At 37.5% G+C, this 16,777-nt stretch overlaps 2 protein-coding genes across 2 annotated transcripts; one reads left to right on the plus strand and one right to left on the minus strand.

Moving 5' to 3' along the window:
• Positions 1 to 291: 291 nt before the first annotated feature.
• On the plus strand, positions 292 to 2,233 carry rxfp3.3b (relaxin family peptide receptor 3.3b). The gene has a single exon (XM_016467296.1). The coding sequence runs from the start codon at positions 404 to 406 to the stop codon at positions 1,625 to 1,627; it is 1,224 nt and encodes a 407-aa protein (XP_016322782.1). The 5' UTR covers positions 292 to 403; the 3' UTR covers positions 1,628 to 2,233.
• Positions 2,234 to 2,747: 514 nt separating this feature from the next.
• calml4b (calmodulin-like 4b) lies at positions 2,748 to 14,717 on the minus strand. The gene is made up of 7 exons (XM_016467297.1): positions 14,696 to 14,717; positions 13,535 to 13,649; positions 12,270 to 12,368; positions 8,089 to 8,119; positions 7,098 to 7,238; positions 4,834 to 5,022; positions 2,748 to 3,514 (listed from the first exon to the last, which is right to left on the minus strand). Exons 2-7 carry the CDS (start codon positions 13,598 to 13,600, stop codon positions 3,423 to 3,425), a joined length of 618 nt encoding a protein of 205 aa, XP_016322783.1. The 5' UTR covers positions 13,601 to 13,649; positions 14,696 to 14,717; the 3' UTR covers positions 2,748 to 3,422.
• Positions 14,718 to 16,777: the final 2,060 nt, after the last annotated feature.

Genomic DNA, 16,777 nt, shown 5'->3' on the forward strand with positions numbered 1-16,777 from the left:
GCGATCAAGTGCAAAGACCACAAGTGTGGGTATTTGGACAAGGGGTTTGTGTGGATTCAGTGCGCGTTAAGGGCACTGCGCTTTGGCGTTTTTAAGACCTGGGACAGTCTTGCGCACGTGCTCTCAAGTGGCCAAGGGTAGCCTACTGGACAAGGCAAGAGTAATGTAAAGAGTGTCAAACCTCGTTTCGCTCGAGAGGGAGGAGCGGATCCTCGTGACTCCGCCCCCGTGCGCAGCGCAGTTTTTCATAAAGCCCCGCGCGGCGCGTCCGCTCCAGCATCAGCAGCGGCGGTGGCGACGGCGGCACCGTCATGGCGCGGGAGTCTCCATCCTCATCGCTGTGTCTGGAAGAAACGCGCACTCACTCGCGCTCCTAGTGTACCCCCCGCGAGCCAGCAAGGTGATGCAAGCCCTCCACAGACCCGGGCTGCACCGGCCACCAGACGCCGAGTTTTGGCTGGACCGGATGGCGGACCTCCAGAACCAGAGCTCTGCGAACGGCTCCGAGCTCAGCCGCTTCAGCAACCTGGAGGACATCAACCTGCCCGCGGACGGCACGCTGGAGCTGCGCGTCATGATCTCCATCGTGTACTCGGTGGTGTGCGCGGTGGGTCTGGTGGGCAACCTGCTGGTCTTCTTCCTTATGAAAGCCCGGCAGGGGAGGAAGAAATCCACGATTAACTACTTCATCATGAACCTGGCGGTCACGGACTTCCAGTTCGTCCTCACGCTGCCCTTCTGGGCCGTGGACATGGCGCTGGACTTCACCTGGCCGTTTGGACACGTCATGTGCAAGGTGGTGGTCACGGTGACCGTGATGAACGTGTACGCGAGCGTCTTCTTCCTCACCGCTATGAGCGTGACGCGCTATTGGTCTGTTGCGTCCGCGCTCAAGGACCGAACGCGCAACAAGCGCTGCTGCTCTGTGAAGCTGGTCAGCGCGCTTCTGTGGCTCCTAGCCACCGTTGCGTCGGTCCCCACGGCGATCTTCTCCACGGTGAGCTCGATCAGCGGCGTCAAGCTGTGCCTCCTGCGCTTCCCCAACGGCCAGCACTGGCACGCTCTCTATCACCTGCAGAAGATCCTAGTGGCGTTTGTGTTTCCGATGCTCATCACAGTCGTGTGTTACATTCTCCTGTTGCGCCTCATTCGCCTGCGGAGCATGAACAACAACCTCCCCAAGCGCAGGTCCAGAGTCACCAAATCCGTCACGATCGTGGTCTTGTCCTTCTTCATATGCTGGCTGCCCAACCACGCCATCACCTTCTGGGGAGTCCTGGTCAAGTTTAACGTGATCCACTGGGATAAAGTCTACTACACGCTCCACACGTACGTGTTCCCGGTCACCATTTGCCTGGCGCACTCAAACAGCTGCTTGAATCCGGTCTTGTATTGCCTCATGCGCAGGGAGTTCAGGAAAATGCTCAAGGACTTCTTCTGGAGGATTTCGTCGCCCGCGATCGCCAACAGCTGTCAGATCCGCCCGTTCTCGGGAACCGCGAAGGAGCGCGACGACAGCCAGGCGGCGATTCCTCTGAACGTGATGGAGACCGAGGAGTACAGATTGTCGGTGGTGAACGGGCAAACCGACGCGTTACCGTCCACGGACTGCGCCGTTAAGAGGTAGTCGCGCGAAGCCGTGCGTAAAAGAGCGCTGTTTACTTGAGTTACAGTACTGGAGGACTTTCTGCAAACTCTACAAGGATGTCGTTCGACCCTTTTTTATTATTCTTTCAAGTGATGTTTCAAGATGTTGCATCCCTAAACGTTCGTGCCAAATTGTCTTTTGTAAACCGTGCGTCCGCTGCAAGCCACAGTGCTTTTTAACGTTTCTGTCCACGTTTCTGAATTTAAAAGAGTGCTTGTATTCCGTGTAAACGTGCGCGGTGAAGCAGACCTGGATGTACAGAGTATCGAATTATCGAAATAAAATATTGGTCTTAAGATGCAATGCAGTTATTTATAGTTTTCACTTTTACTCATGTTTGGACGAAATACTTTTGCATTAAAACTCGAGAGAAAAAAAAAAGACAAAGACAAGATTTGACGATAATTGTTTATGCATACAATTATTATAATAAGCATAAACATTATGATATAATACGACTATATAGTTGTTGTTATTATATCTTATCATTACTTATTAGAAATATGTGGCCATTTCCTCATTTATTATCTTATACACGTTCGGAGTAAAATATTATTGCTTCATTGCATTAAAAAACCAATAAGCTACACACACACAAATATATATATATATATATATATATATATAAAATACCAAGATTTATTTATATATGTTTGAGCTATTTTAAATGTTTTGACCAACCCCATCTTTTCACTTTTATTCAAATTTGGAGTAAGAGTTTGTTTGCATAAAAAATACTCGAAGATTGAAATAATTTTTAATGAATGCTCATACTGTAAATGCACAAGATTTTAAAGCAGCATTATTCCTAGCTGCTTTCCGACCTCCTTTTTGTCCTTTGAATCTATTGCCTGGAAATTCTGAAATAATTAAAATGTATTGCTCATTTGAAATGTAATAAAGCTGTGTCAGTGACCTCAACCATGTGAAAGTCCGAAAGGAAATGAATGTAAACAGTGTTACTATGTTGTCCATTTGAAGGCCGTAATAAAGTCCTGTCTTATCATAGCAATGTTTGTTTTCCTCATAAGCACAATTACAAAGTTAACTTTTACTGTTATTCCATCTAATTAACATTTGACAGCAGGTCTGTGGTTTAGGGAATAACTCTACCGCAACAGATTTACTTCAGTTTATTATCTCAACACAGACACATAAACCCATGCAAACAATAACACGACAACAGGGGAATTTATGAGCTCTGTGATGCAAAGACGGTTTGCTTCACAAAACAACAGTTTGCTTTCAGTCCTTGCTTTTTATAGGTTATAATAAACATGTTTTTACACAGAGAGAGGAGCAGTGGGCATTTAGTGATCCACGTACACATTTATTATTTTTTAACCAGAAGGTTGAGAGAAGACAACATTTATTTCTGAGAAATGTGATTCATGCCATATAAAATAATATTCTCTCTATAACCACAAGAGGGCACTGTGATCCCAATTTTAAAAACAAAACCAATAATCTAAAACTTTACTACTTAAGACTGTATAAAAAAAAAAGTTTGAAAGTTCAGGAAAGTCGACTTTAAGCCAACTATTAACCTTTAAGTGAAAAAGCCGCACATCTGGTGACTCTGGAAACAATCCCACGGTTGTTAGTTAATGATTAAAGCAGTCTGGCAGGTATTTTATCAGTTAAATATGGTCATGCTTGTGTAGTTATTTCATTTTTGCTGTTTTAGGAAGATTTAGAGGCTGTGATATCTGTGGTTTTCAGCTGGAATGACATTCTGCTACTGATTTATTGCAGCTCTGAAGTTTGTTCAGCATCAGCCGGTCAGAAATGTCACCATCTTTGCAAAACCCTCGTCGTTAATTTGCCCGCCATAAATCACGCCGACTTCACTCAGCAGCTCGTCCACTGTGACACAAACACAGACAGCAGGATTTCACTAGATTTATAGATGTGTTTAACATGCTGCATTTGACATGAAAAGTTGGAACTTGTATAGTCATGATTTTGGGCTATTTTACTTCCATAACGTCTTATTTCAGACTAGTGGAAAGAAAACTTTAATACACATTTAAGTGTTTATTTTGTTGCACTTCATCTATACGTGTCTGCAGATTTTGATTTGAATGACTACGAGTTTGTTTTTTCACTTCAGCAGCACTTACATTCACCAAATTTACAATTTTATTTATTTTAATGGTTACAATTTTGATTTTATTGAAATGTATCTATTTGCATCTGTAGATTTTGTTTACAATGCATATTTTTTAAGGCCATTTTCTAAAAATGAGTTTGTTTCTCCACACTTCAGCAGCACTTGCATACACCAACATTTACAGTTTTATTCCTATCTATATTCTGAAGACTTTAATAGAGGGATTTGTCCATATATCATTCACATTCGATTATATGACATTTTATTTCTAAAAATTTTTTTTTTTCTCCCTTGTCTGTTGACAGTATTGATTAATTTATGGAGTGATAAAAAGAGATATCTAAAATCCCCACTAAAAAGCCTTTAACTCAACAATGTCAACAAAATTAAATAAGAATTTTGAACCTGGCTTCATAAATGTCATAAATTGCTGCTCTAAATTTGCTCTAATTTAGAGCAGCTCTAAACTATGGGACACCAATGTTTCAGGAGTGTAGGACACAGAATAGGACACATGCTTATTCAAAAACGGTTTTATTTCTTATTTGGGTTTATTTATATGCTTTATTTTTTTAAGATTAACATTTTTTTTTCTCCAAGCCATTGTTAGATGCCAGTGTTTCCTGTCATAACTATGCAAGATTTGATTTAAAAAACAGTATCATAGCATTAAACTATATCTTATAAATTTAAATCTGTATTTAACCTCAGAACGATCTCAAAGTAAGTCTGATTTTGTGGTGACTGTGGTTTAAAATTAAATTATTATTATCTTAATTCAAGCGATGAAGATTTTTGAAAGTAACAGTAATCAGTGTTGAATAATACTACATGTTTGAAAATGATTAACAGTTGAAAACATGACAAATTTAGAAAAGTCATCAAATGTAATCAGTTACATTACTTTAATAAAGAAATTGAAATAGTTACACTACTTATTACATATGCAATAGGGTAACTTGTAAACTGTAACCTATTACTTTTCCAAAGTAACCTTCCCAACACTGTGCACAATGCATTGTGGGTAATGTAGTTCTATCTCCCCTGTGCCCTTTGTCTGAATCAGATTTACCTTCCTGATCCGTGAGTCGCTCTCCAAAGCCTGTCAGTCTGGCCCTGAGCTCTGCCGCTGTGATAAAGCCTCGTTTGCTCCTGTCCATTAACCTCACGGCCTGCAGGATCTCGGCCCGCGGGTTCTCCTGCTGGATCTGCGCATGCATCACACTGAGAAACGTGGAGAAGTCCAACTCGCCGCTCTTATCTGGGACAGGCAGAGTCAAAGCGCTTTGCCAAAAAGCTTCAGATACAGAAGCCGTTTGATCACGTCTGACAGGCTGAGAGTTATATTTATTGCAGAGGGTTTATATTTAGTTCATTGCATCACGTTTGTCAAGCAGGGCTTCATTTCATCAGCGGCACCACGTGTGATGTCAGTTCAAATGACACGTCCTTCAATTAAAATCACTGTGAGCGTGTAGCGTGGGACTTTCAGTGCTCTGTTTTTCTTCCAGGGGACTCTATAAACCATCTGGCTGCGTTCACTGGCTTTATTTGGATGTGCACACTGAGGTTTGCAGTTGTTATTGTTGAGTTTCATCCACGTACTCCTACAGATTTCAAGTTTATTTAACTTAGTAAGCCAAGTTTACACTGTTGACTTTACCTGGGGCTTGGAAGTTTAGCAGGACATCCATGTGATAACTTAACACTGACGTGAGTCTTTTGTTTGGATGTTCAAATACTTCCAGTATCTCAGCTTAATGTTCAGAGTCACTGCAAGTCAGCCAGTGATCATTTTCATTGAGCTGCTTGATTTAACCAATAGAGAACTAAAAACCCCATTCATTTTCTCCATAGAGCAATTGATTTTTAATCAATTAACTTAACAGTAATTTTTTTAACAGTAACTGTATTTGTTATAGCACTCTATACAATAAGGATTGTTTCAAAGCAGCTGTGCATTAATAAAAGAGGAAAATAACAGGTGTTAATCACGCAAAATTCATCAATTATGAAAATTTCAGCTGTAAAGCAGCTGTTATTTTAGTATTATTTATATGCTAGTTTTTATGACTATTTTGTATCACCTTTTATTTTTAGATATTCAGTTCTCATTTTAATTTTAGTTTCATTTTTAGTAATTCTGTTATGTGCTTTTGTCATTTTATTCGTTTTTCATTCTTCTTAAATATTACTATTTTCATTTAACTTATTTTTAAATCAGTTTCAGTTTAGTTTTTATTTATTTCCAATTTTTGTTCATTTCAGTTAAAAAATATCATTTTTGTTAACGCTGCTCTACAGAAGCAGAAAAGTGTCATAATTAAGCTTAATTCAGTTTCATGTTGATTCAATTCGGTTCAATAACAGTGTCAATGTTGCAAAGCTCATCAATTATTATGCTAACGCAGAAATGAATTTGTTTCATAATGGATGAACTTTGCAACAATGACATTTATTGAACTGAATTGAACTGAACTTTAAATAAAGACCAGTTGTGAGCTAGGAAGTTGTTAATCAGTGGTATTTGATTCTGTTGAAGCCATCAGCCTGCAATATTTCAACTTATTTTTTAAAATACTGGCATTCAACAGCAGAATTCACAGTGAGAATCTCAACAAGCAAATCACGCCAAAAGAGATTCACCCACTTCTATGAAGCACTGCAAATGTTATATTTGTGCTAAATATAAAATACATCATTTCTGTAAACATAATCAACACCTTTAAATCAATAGTTTATATTTATCCATTGGTATTATTTTGATTGTATCATTTGCAATACATGGGATTGTAGTTCTTTCCTTCATTAAAGCCATTACACTGTCATTGTCTGATTTTCAAATACTTTTTTGCTTCAAATGCTTGCTTCAAAGTGTGTAATGTTGTGATTCACCTCAACACTGGTTAGTTTGGTTCATAGGTTATAACTCTTTAACAAAGACAATTTAAACATCCCTATGGGAAAAAACTTCAGACTGCTGAAAAAGTGGGCGGGAACATTTGCGCTCTAGAGTGAGTTTTGGGCGGGGCTATCATTTTGACTGACAGATGGAGAGCAGAAGAGGAGGTGTTTAGGAAAACATCAGTGTTTTTGTAGCTCACAAGCCATTTTACTTAAACGAACAAGTGGCTGTATTAGGGCTGCACGATAAATCAAAATGGAATCGAGATTCGACAGAAGCTGCGATTGTCATGCGTATCTTTCAGTGAAGCACGGTTCTGTGATCAGCAGTAAATCTCCATCCAAAGGCCAGAGGGCGCTCTCGCGCTGAAACTAATGCGCATGACAATCGCATTCGATTAATCGTGCAGCCCTAGGCTGTATATACTATACCGATTTTATGGGTCAGCAAGTGTCTGTCGAGCTCTTGCAGGGTCGGACAGCAGTCCAGAGATCTCATGACCGTCAGCAGATCCTGCGCCTTCATTTTACCCCTGCGCTTCTGGTCGTACAGCGAAAAACACTCTTTATACTCTGAAGGAAGACACAAACGTATTGCTATACACAGAAAGTGTAGTATGCAAACATTTGAAATGTAACACCTTAACCAAATTAACTTTGAAATGCATCCAGATGACAGATTAAAACGCTTCTTGTTTAAGGACTAGATACAGTTTGGCAAAGAATCTCTTCAATCCCAAATGAAGGATTTGTTCTGGCATAAACTGAGACGACCTGTTTAGGAGGGACTCAAGATTACAACATTATCAACGACAGCAGGTGGACGAAGGAATCAAAGCCAGACAGTATGACACAGTGGAGCGTTCAAGATTTCCTTGCATTTCTGCAGCGTATGTCTTTGTGCATTATCTGTCTTGTATTTATTCTAATATGTTGTACCCATTTGAGCTCCATGTTCAGTTCTCTCTGTTTCTGCATCAGAGGATCTGCATGTGTTTGTCCTGCAGTAATCGGTCAGTTGAAGTCCAGTGACCGGCAACAAAAGCCACATTGTTTCCAGTGAAAGAATAAAATACTGAAGGGCTTCAGTGCAATATTATAATCATATATAATAACCTCCTATTAGGCGTATAACAGCAATAAACATTTATATAATGTTTAGCAGATGTAAATAATTAAAAAGGTCATGAAGCTTTCATTCATATAAAGGCTATAATCATATTTGGTTGGTCTATTAATCATTTTATGAAAGCTGTAGCCTAATAGGTGTCCAGGTAGGCTAAAAGTGTCTCAATCTCTACATTAACCTGTAATTTTGGCTTGTGTTAAAGATATAAATCTGTATTTATCTAACTAATCCGATAAAAACAATCACATAGTGTGTTTGTACGAAAAGTTTAGCATAATCTTGAGAGCTGCTTACCGTTGATTTGATCTTGACTGAGGAATTTCGCCTGCAATGACATAAGTATACATAGAGTAAAATATATTTTTGTTTACATGGAAATAATACGCAAAGAACAGAAGCTAAACTGACCATGTCCACTCACAGACCTGCTCTACAGTGCTACAGTCAGCTGTTTGTAATGAGACTAACATTAATTCCTGAAGGCGGAGCTAGACGGCACAGAGAGACGAGTCTCCATTGACTTCAACATTTTAATTAAAAAAATATTTGTATGCCAAAACTTACTTTGAAAAATCCAATACAGCGTATATCATCCAATCGACCAGCGATAAGCAAATAAAGGGGCGTCACGTGACAGCAGCGTTTACGCTCTTCAGCTGAATGCAATTTCAATAAACACTGAATATTTAAAATATACTGTGAAAATATACAAGTAGAATTATTAATATAGACCTATAATGCCTGACCAAGTAGAGAGGGCGATGAGCCTTGCCCATTTTATCTATGGCAGTAGGCTACACATCGTGTTTATTTTAAAGCAATGCTTTCTTTAAATCATTTAGTTTTTATTTTATTGACTTAATTTAAATACATCATTAATAAACAACATATTTTTGAGGAAAGACATCACAGATGAATGGGGTAAAATTAACAAATTAATAAATAACACTTCCCCAGGGCAGACCCCGCAGTCGATTAGTACAGTAAGAGAGTTGTTTTGTATTACAAGTTTTCTGAAACTTTTTTTTTTTATGAAAGCTTTATTAAATATGCACTAATTAGCATACATTTTCGGGTTTTTACAGAGGGGATTTTGGATTTTTCTATTTTTATCACTTCATAAATAAGAAAATGCTTCTCAACAGACAGAATAAAATAATTTTCACCATATTTTAGGAATAAAATGTTGTATGAAATCAGGCGAATGATATATGAACAAACAATTCTATAAAAACCTTCAGAATATAGATAGGAATAAAACAAAGTTTGGTTTAAGTGCTGCTGAAGTGGAGGGAAATCTCACAGCAAGATATGTATTGGAATTGAAAACTACAGACACAAGTAGATAAAGTGCAATAAAATAAACACTTAAATGTGTATTTTAGATGCTGTATTTCCACTAGTCTGAAAGAAGACACGTTATGAAAGCAAAGCAGCTGAAAAATCTCAAAACTGACCGGTGCATTAAAAAACTGTATTTTTGCCTGTAGTGTCTTCCCTTAAAAAATAATATACACTATGGAAAAAACATGTAAACATCTAACATGTAAACATTGTACCTCCATCAAGGTTTGGTCAGTTACCCAGATGCACAGCCATATTGGAGATAATGTGGATTACACGGTTAATGTACTACTGAAGACATTGTTCTACTAATTTATGATGTCTAAACCACGGAAAAATGTGTGGAAGCTGCTAAATCACATAGAGGACTTAGTAAGCAGGATTTTGACAAACTAAAGTTAACACAGGGCTCAACGCTCTGGATTTTTTTTCTACTGGCACGGTCAGGTATACCCAGACAAACGTATTTGTCCATTCAAGCAAAAGAAGTCAAGTCACCTTTATTTATAGAGCACTTTATACAATACAGATTGTGTCAAAGCAGCTTTACGGTGTTAAACAAGAAAAACATGTGCAAGAGGACAATAGAAAACAATACGTTTTTCAGTTAAAGTCAGTTAATTGATGATTCAGTGATATCATTATTCAGTTCAGTTCCAACAGTGTCTGTGCAATCAAGTCGACAATATTTCCAGAAATTAAGTGTCCCCAACTAAAGCCCAATTTATACTTCTGCTTCCAACCTATGCCGTAGGCTGTCCAAAAATATAATGGCACATCAATTCTACACGGACCGCAAGCGCTGTGATTGGTCTGCTAGTAGTTTTGTGTGTGTGTGTGTGTGTTTTGCATTTTAATATACTTTAGTGGCACACCTTCTTAATTAAAATAAAACAAAGCAAAGAACAAGTGTCTTATCATTTATTATACAACATAGCATTATACATCACTTAGTTGTCCGTGACAAACAATGTTGTTCTGGTACAAGTCCTTGCGGAGACTGCAAGAATGCCATCTTCTGCAGTTTTAAATAAATGATCTGTTCTTGGATATTTATTTTCCGCCATCACTGCTGATGCTTCTCCGACAAGCTGCTTCTTCTTCGGCTTTTGCTTTGATACTAGGGGTTACACCAGCAACATGCCTGTGGACACTGCAGACTGCATGTGTAATTGCATGTCAACGCGGACTACGACACAGAAGTATTATTTAAAACCGATGCATAGCCTATGGCATAGAGGCTATGGCGTAGGTCCGACGCAGAAGTATAAATCAGCCTTAAGCAAGCCAAGGCGACAGTAACAAGGAACCGAATCTCCATTGCTGACAGTAATGGAGCAAAAAACATGGGAGAAACCAGGCTCAGTCAGGAGGCCAGTTCTCCTCTGGCCAGACGAAACCAACATGGCATAGTTTAATTCCAGGCTGCAGCGCAAGTCAGATTGAGCAGAGGACTCGTCTGGTTCTTGAGCCGATGGCCGACGAGGAAAAAGATGACGTGGAAAGAAACACAATTCAGGGCTATTGAATGTAGTCTTGCTTTCACATCTTGCTTGAATGCTTTAAAATCGCTTTAATTTTTAAATTAGCAAGGCTTAGAATAATCAGACGATATCGTCCGCTGGTGTGGACGCTAATATCGTTATCTTTATAGTTATATTTATAGTTATCGTTCTTGGTGTGAACAGGGCTTTAGTGTCGTGTAATAGGTGGAAAAGATCCGTACAACTGCCTTCTTTGTTGTGGACTGATGACCCGACAATTCTTCCTTCTATTTCTTATCCCGACATAGTGAACTACTTCGTTTTTTTCGCCAAGCCCATAGACAAGTTCCGTTCGGTTCAGTGCCATTGCTTACATTCAGTGCCGCCAATATGGTTGACTTCCGGATTGATGACCTGCTGTGAAAACACTCTATTTTGAGGTGCAGCTCGTCATTTTAATCCAGTGTTTTTACTAGTTAGCTGTAAACCGGCTACCTCACCTGAATATGTTTGTAAACTTGTGTTGGGTGTTATTTTTGGAATGGAAATATTGATTTTATTTGTAAACATCATACTTTTTTCATACTTGTTTATTTCAGTTAAATGTAATCAAACTAGCGAGCTAAGCCAGTAGTAGTATTGTTGCGGAAGAACAGACAAACCAAATCAATTGAGTGAGTCATTTATGTTGGAATTTCACTCAGATTGATTCAAACTCGTGACTTCGATCAGTTCAAGTGATTCATCATCGAAAAAAACAGATCAAAGGAGCCATTCATTTTCGAATTTAGACATTGCTTGTGATGATTTTAAAAAGCATGTTTAGTGATTTTTGAAATGGTGCTTTTTGAAACTGAATCAGTTAAACCACTGCGTCGCAAAACGACTCACTGTTTCGAAGTGCTCCAATCGGATTGCGAATCATTTGATTTATATCAGAACTTTGGGTATCGCAAATCATTTGATTCAGATCGTGACTGTGGAGTGCATATCGTGAATCTTTTGATTCAGATCAGAACTTCGTATCATTTAATTTAGATCAGGTATTGGGTGCAGGTTTGTGAATCATTTGATTCAGATCGGGACTTTTATTATAAATTCGTCCATAAGCTTTTGCTGCAAAACTGCAAAAGCATTTCTTCAACACTGACCTGTCAAGAATATCATCACAGATTTCTGGATGCATGCATTGCGTGTAATCAATCATGCAAACCAGTTCTTTCGCAGTTCTTTGAGACACAGAGAAATCTTCAATTCATCCAAGAAGACAAAGAACTGCAGAAACGTCTGCCAGATATTTCCTCAGATGTAAAGGTCCGAGTTGTTCATTTCCAACAGGTTTGGGGTGATACATCATTTCAGCGACATGTAGCGGCTGAGGTCATAAATATCACCTACTTCTGATCTTGTTTTGCTCTGTGAGCTTTATAATAAAACGTCTGAGCCTCACATCGACAAATATGACACTGACAAAGTGTCCAACCTTACCGAAAGCAGCCGTGCCAAAAACAGCCATCCATCCTGGAAGTGTAAAACATCTTGGTCCAGTGCGTTGCAATTTGCAAAGGGGCGGGGCTTAGCGAAGGGGTGGAGCCTAGAAATAGGTGTAACCGCAATTGGTGACCTGCTTCATAATAATAAACTCACCTTGAGCAGCAGGAAGGGTGTTGTGATGTTGTACAGCATTTGGAAATAGTCACCGGCACTGGGTTTATTCAAAGGAAACCACTCCAAAGGACAAAAGATCTTAAGAAACCCACAGAAAAAGCATCAAACATCAGTGATTTTAGGCGCCTTACAGCTTAAATAAAACATTTTGTGCCAGAGAATTAACACAAGCGTCTTAATAAAATTATAAACTGCTCAATAATACACAAGGACAGGTGTAACTGCTTAAATTATTATTATTTTTTTTGCAACAAATGTACGCAGTGTAAAAAAATATATATATTTCAACGGAAATATTAAAGTGTCTTGTCACTTGTCATCCTGTCTGTGCACTGTGCAAGACAAATTCCTTGTGTGTGTAAGCACACTTGGCAATAAAGCTCTTTCCGATTCTGATTCTGATAATGTAAAACCTGTTAACTGGCTTTCAGTTTACCTTACAAAATAGTGAGGAAAAACTACCTTACAGCTGAAATTGTTTCACTTTGTGCAAAATAATTAATACAAGTGGTTTAATAAATTTGTAAACTGTTCATTAAGCAAGGAAAGGTGTAGCAAATGTATGCAGCGTAAAAAATATGAATTATTTTAAAGAAAAAAAAATTGGCTTTCAATTTACCTTACAAAATACAAAACTACAGCGTATATTACATTTAACAATACGTGCAGTTTTACAGTAAAATACTTATTGCAAAAAATGTTATTGCAAGTAAAAAATGTGAATTATCTCTATACTATATATCTCTATACAGTGAAAACTCAAAACATCCACCTTTTCTTTACTAAAATATTGATAAATTGTGTTTTCATAAGTAAAAAAAACAACAACAGTTACTTGACATTATCATTAAAAAACTTTAAACTTCATCAACATTTCTCATTTTCATTTACTTTAGGTTGATGTACTAAAATAACTAAAGTAAAATAAGAATAATAAAAAATAACATATTTAACATTATTGTATATAAAATATTTATAAATGAAAAAAACACACTAAAACTTAAAGTACAATTAACAGGAAAATGAAAATGGAAAATATAAAATAAAAATAAATTCAAAATATTAATAAAAACTATAATTATCTCAATTACACAAAAATATCATTGCCATGGAATGTTGTCAAATAATGAATTTTGCGCAAAGATGTTTTTTTTAATGTATTTTTTTAAATGTAAAGGTTTTGATTATTTTCAGATCTCTATTTAATAAAACAATGTGAAGCTTGTTTTACGTTATTTTGATACCATGGCTAAAGGCCTGCCAAAGTCCAGCAGCCAGTTCTGGAGGGTAAAATAACACCAGAGGTCCATGTGGAACTGAGCTTTCCTCAGACAGGAGTCCGTCTCCCTCGAGCCGTGTCTGACAAGAGGACATGACATCAAAAGACAAATATAAAATGATAATGAGAAATGTGCCTGAGGTCATTAAAGTCACACAACGCTCCGCTGATGGCTGATGCTTTTAGCAGCGTCTATCAGATAGAGGATGTCAGGCCCTGATGTGTGTTTCCCAGAGCATTTGGCAAATATTTTTCATTTGTTTATGTCCATCTGTCTCACTCTGGTTATGTCACTTTAATTCTTTCTCCCGTTGTTTGACTTTCATGCTGACTTTGCACAGAGGACCAGATGTTGGAGCACAAATCAGTTTTAATGGAATTGTTGACATGAGGATGCAGGAGCTAATGCCACATCAGAGGACAACAAAATCAACAAAAATGTAGAGATGCACCGATCGATCGGCCAGGGATCGGAATCGGCCGATTTTCCTCATGATCGGCCCGGATCGGTGATCGTCCGGCCAATCTCACTTATTTCCGATTCCGAGCCGATCCGTTTTGTTACCAGCGGCACAGGCAATAAAGTCAGCCGCACATTCTCGCTCTCTTCTCTCTCACACACGTCTCATTCGCAGTAATTCCCGCAGGTTTCGCGCTTACACCAAACACGTGCGCACCACCACTGATCTATATTAGTGCAGCGCACAAGCCACGCTCAGTCTCAAACAGCTTGTGAGCCACAAATACCAAAGACAGTATATTGGGTCTGTGGATAAACTCTTAAAGGGACTGCAGTCCAATATACCTGCTGCTGTCTGTCATGTTAATCCAAGAACAAAAGACAAAGAAAATAATTTTCTGCTCTTGACTGAATACGTTTTATAACTTTAATGGTAAGCATTAATCTGTATTCAAATTTTACAATGAAGACTACAGAAATGAAAGTAATCAAATGTATATAATACAATTATTAGATATAGTTTTTAGAACCAGAACTGTCAACAGACAAATGCTGCTCATATGCACTTAATGAATCTTTTACAATGCATCTGAATTGTTTACAAAACTTTCATTGTACTTCACACAGCATGTGGTATAAAAATCAACAATATGAAAAGTTTCAAACCTGGTCAGGCAGGCAGCATGCATGGCACAGTTTTGCCTCTTGTGCATGATGGGTGGCATTTCAGCAGCACCATGAAGATTTTCTGCTTTCATCCGCACTGGAGGCAGACAGATGATCCCCTGACTGACCTCTGACCTCAGCAGGCAGGGGTAAAGCGCCAAAAGAAAGCAATCATTCTGGTTTAGTCCTGCTCTCTCCTGGATGCAGCGCTTGTAAAGCTGCAGGACACTCATGGCAGGTGTCTGGTGTAGCTGTAACACAAGAAGATGTGAGTGTCCCGCCCTATAGTTCACACTGAGCTGACAAAATACATCAGGTCTACACACTGACTTCTGACTATTTATAAAAAGAAATGCTTATTCATGAAGTAAAATCAAACAAAACACACATAACTAAATAAAAACGTTAGTAGTTAGTAAAACAAATAAATTATTAAAGCTTGTCAGTTCGAACACGAAATCCTGAAAGATTAGGTTTTGTGAGAGCTTCGGTGCATTTATAGTTGCTGCAGTTGATTGTGCAGATAAACCTTTAATCCAAACCCCTCCCTTTGTAAACACATGACATGTTTCAGGATTTAATATTTCTGTTGAATATACAGCACTGTGTGTCCCTAGAAAAGCCTCCCAAAAAAACCAAAAAAAAACACTATTTATTATTGAATCATTAAATCTATCTGTAAGAAAATTACAAATATATATATATATATATATAACATTATTACAACTAATTATATTTATTTGTTTATTTATTTACTGATATTATCTATTGTACAGTGATGTGAAAATATATAAATATTTTCAGATCCATGTTATTTTTTGATATTGGATCCAAGCTTCTGACATTGTAGAAAACTTCTAAACAAACACATAAAGCAAATCTTTGGTTTACACATTTATAACTTTAATGGTAAGCATTAATCTGTATTCAAATTTTACAATGAAGACTACAGAAATGAAAGTAATCAAATGTAGAATAACACTGGATGTGTTATTTTACATTTGATTACTTTAATTTCTATAGTATTTCTTGTATTTACTGATATTATCTATTGTACAGTGATGTGAAAATATATAAATATTTTCAGATCCATGTTATTTTTTGATATTGGATCCAAGCTTCTGACATTGTAGAAAACTTCTAAACAAACACATAAAGCAAATCTTTGGTTTACACAAACACACACACACACACACACACACAGACACAGACACAGACACATCGGCAAAAATCGGTATCGGCAGATCACACTAACTAAAAAAATCGGAAATCGGAATCGGCCAAGAAAATCGCAATCGGTGCATCTCTACAAAAATGCTAAAATAATATTCAAGATCACATTCGAACTGTGCATTGCAAAAATATAAATTAGATTTGTAAAAAAAAAAAAAAAAAAAGTAAGTGTTACAGAGATGCTATTATAGGTTTTATTAATATTTTGTTTCCATTTTAATTGTAGTTAAAGTTTCAGTCATTTTATGTTCATGTCTAGATAGTTTATTTTTTTATTTTTATTTCAGTTTTAGTTGCTGAAATAAATTATTGTAATTTTTTAAAAGTATATATTATTACATTTAAAAAATATATATTTTAATTTATTCCAGTTAAAGTTCCTTTTAATTTTAAATAACATTTAGTTTCACTTGATTATAATAACCCTGGTGCAGAACTCACTATAGAAGCGTGAAGAGTTTAAGTTAAATACTTAGCGTTGGTTCAAATCACAAATTCTTGACCTAAAAAACATTCAACTATAAAGTGCAAGTGTAATGATGATGGTTTGGGACGCATCCAGACTCTCCCTTCATTTACAGATCAAGAAAACGTAGAAAGCGGATAGAAAGCGTCTCATGGACCGCCGTGGGAAACGCACTTTATTCTCATCCGATTGGTTTCCCTCAAATCCCAATGCAATATCTCCGGCTGCAGGGGTTCTGGGAGGCATCAAAGAGCTTTTGGCTTTTGAATGTGATTCTAAGGTGGATTCAACCCAATCCAAGCACATTTTTTGAAATATTTAAATATATATTTATGAATATATTAAAAATTATTTTAAATAAATATTTAATCATTAGACACATT

Source organism: Sinocyclocheilus anshuiensis, unplaced genomic scaffold (genome assembly GCF_001515605.1).
Source record: "Sinocyclocheilus anshuiensis isolate Anshui unplaced genomic scaffold, SAMN03320099.WGS_v1.1 scaffold688, whole genome shotgun sequence".
Classification (NCBI taxonomy): domain Eukaryota; kingdom Metazoa; phylum Chordata; class Actinopteri; order Cypriniformes; family Cyprinidae; genus Sinocyclocheilus; species Sinocyclocheilus anshuiensis.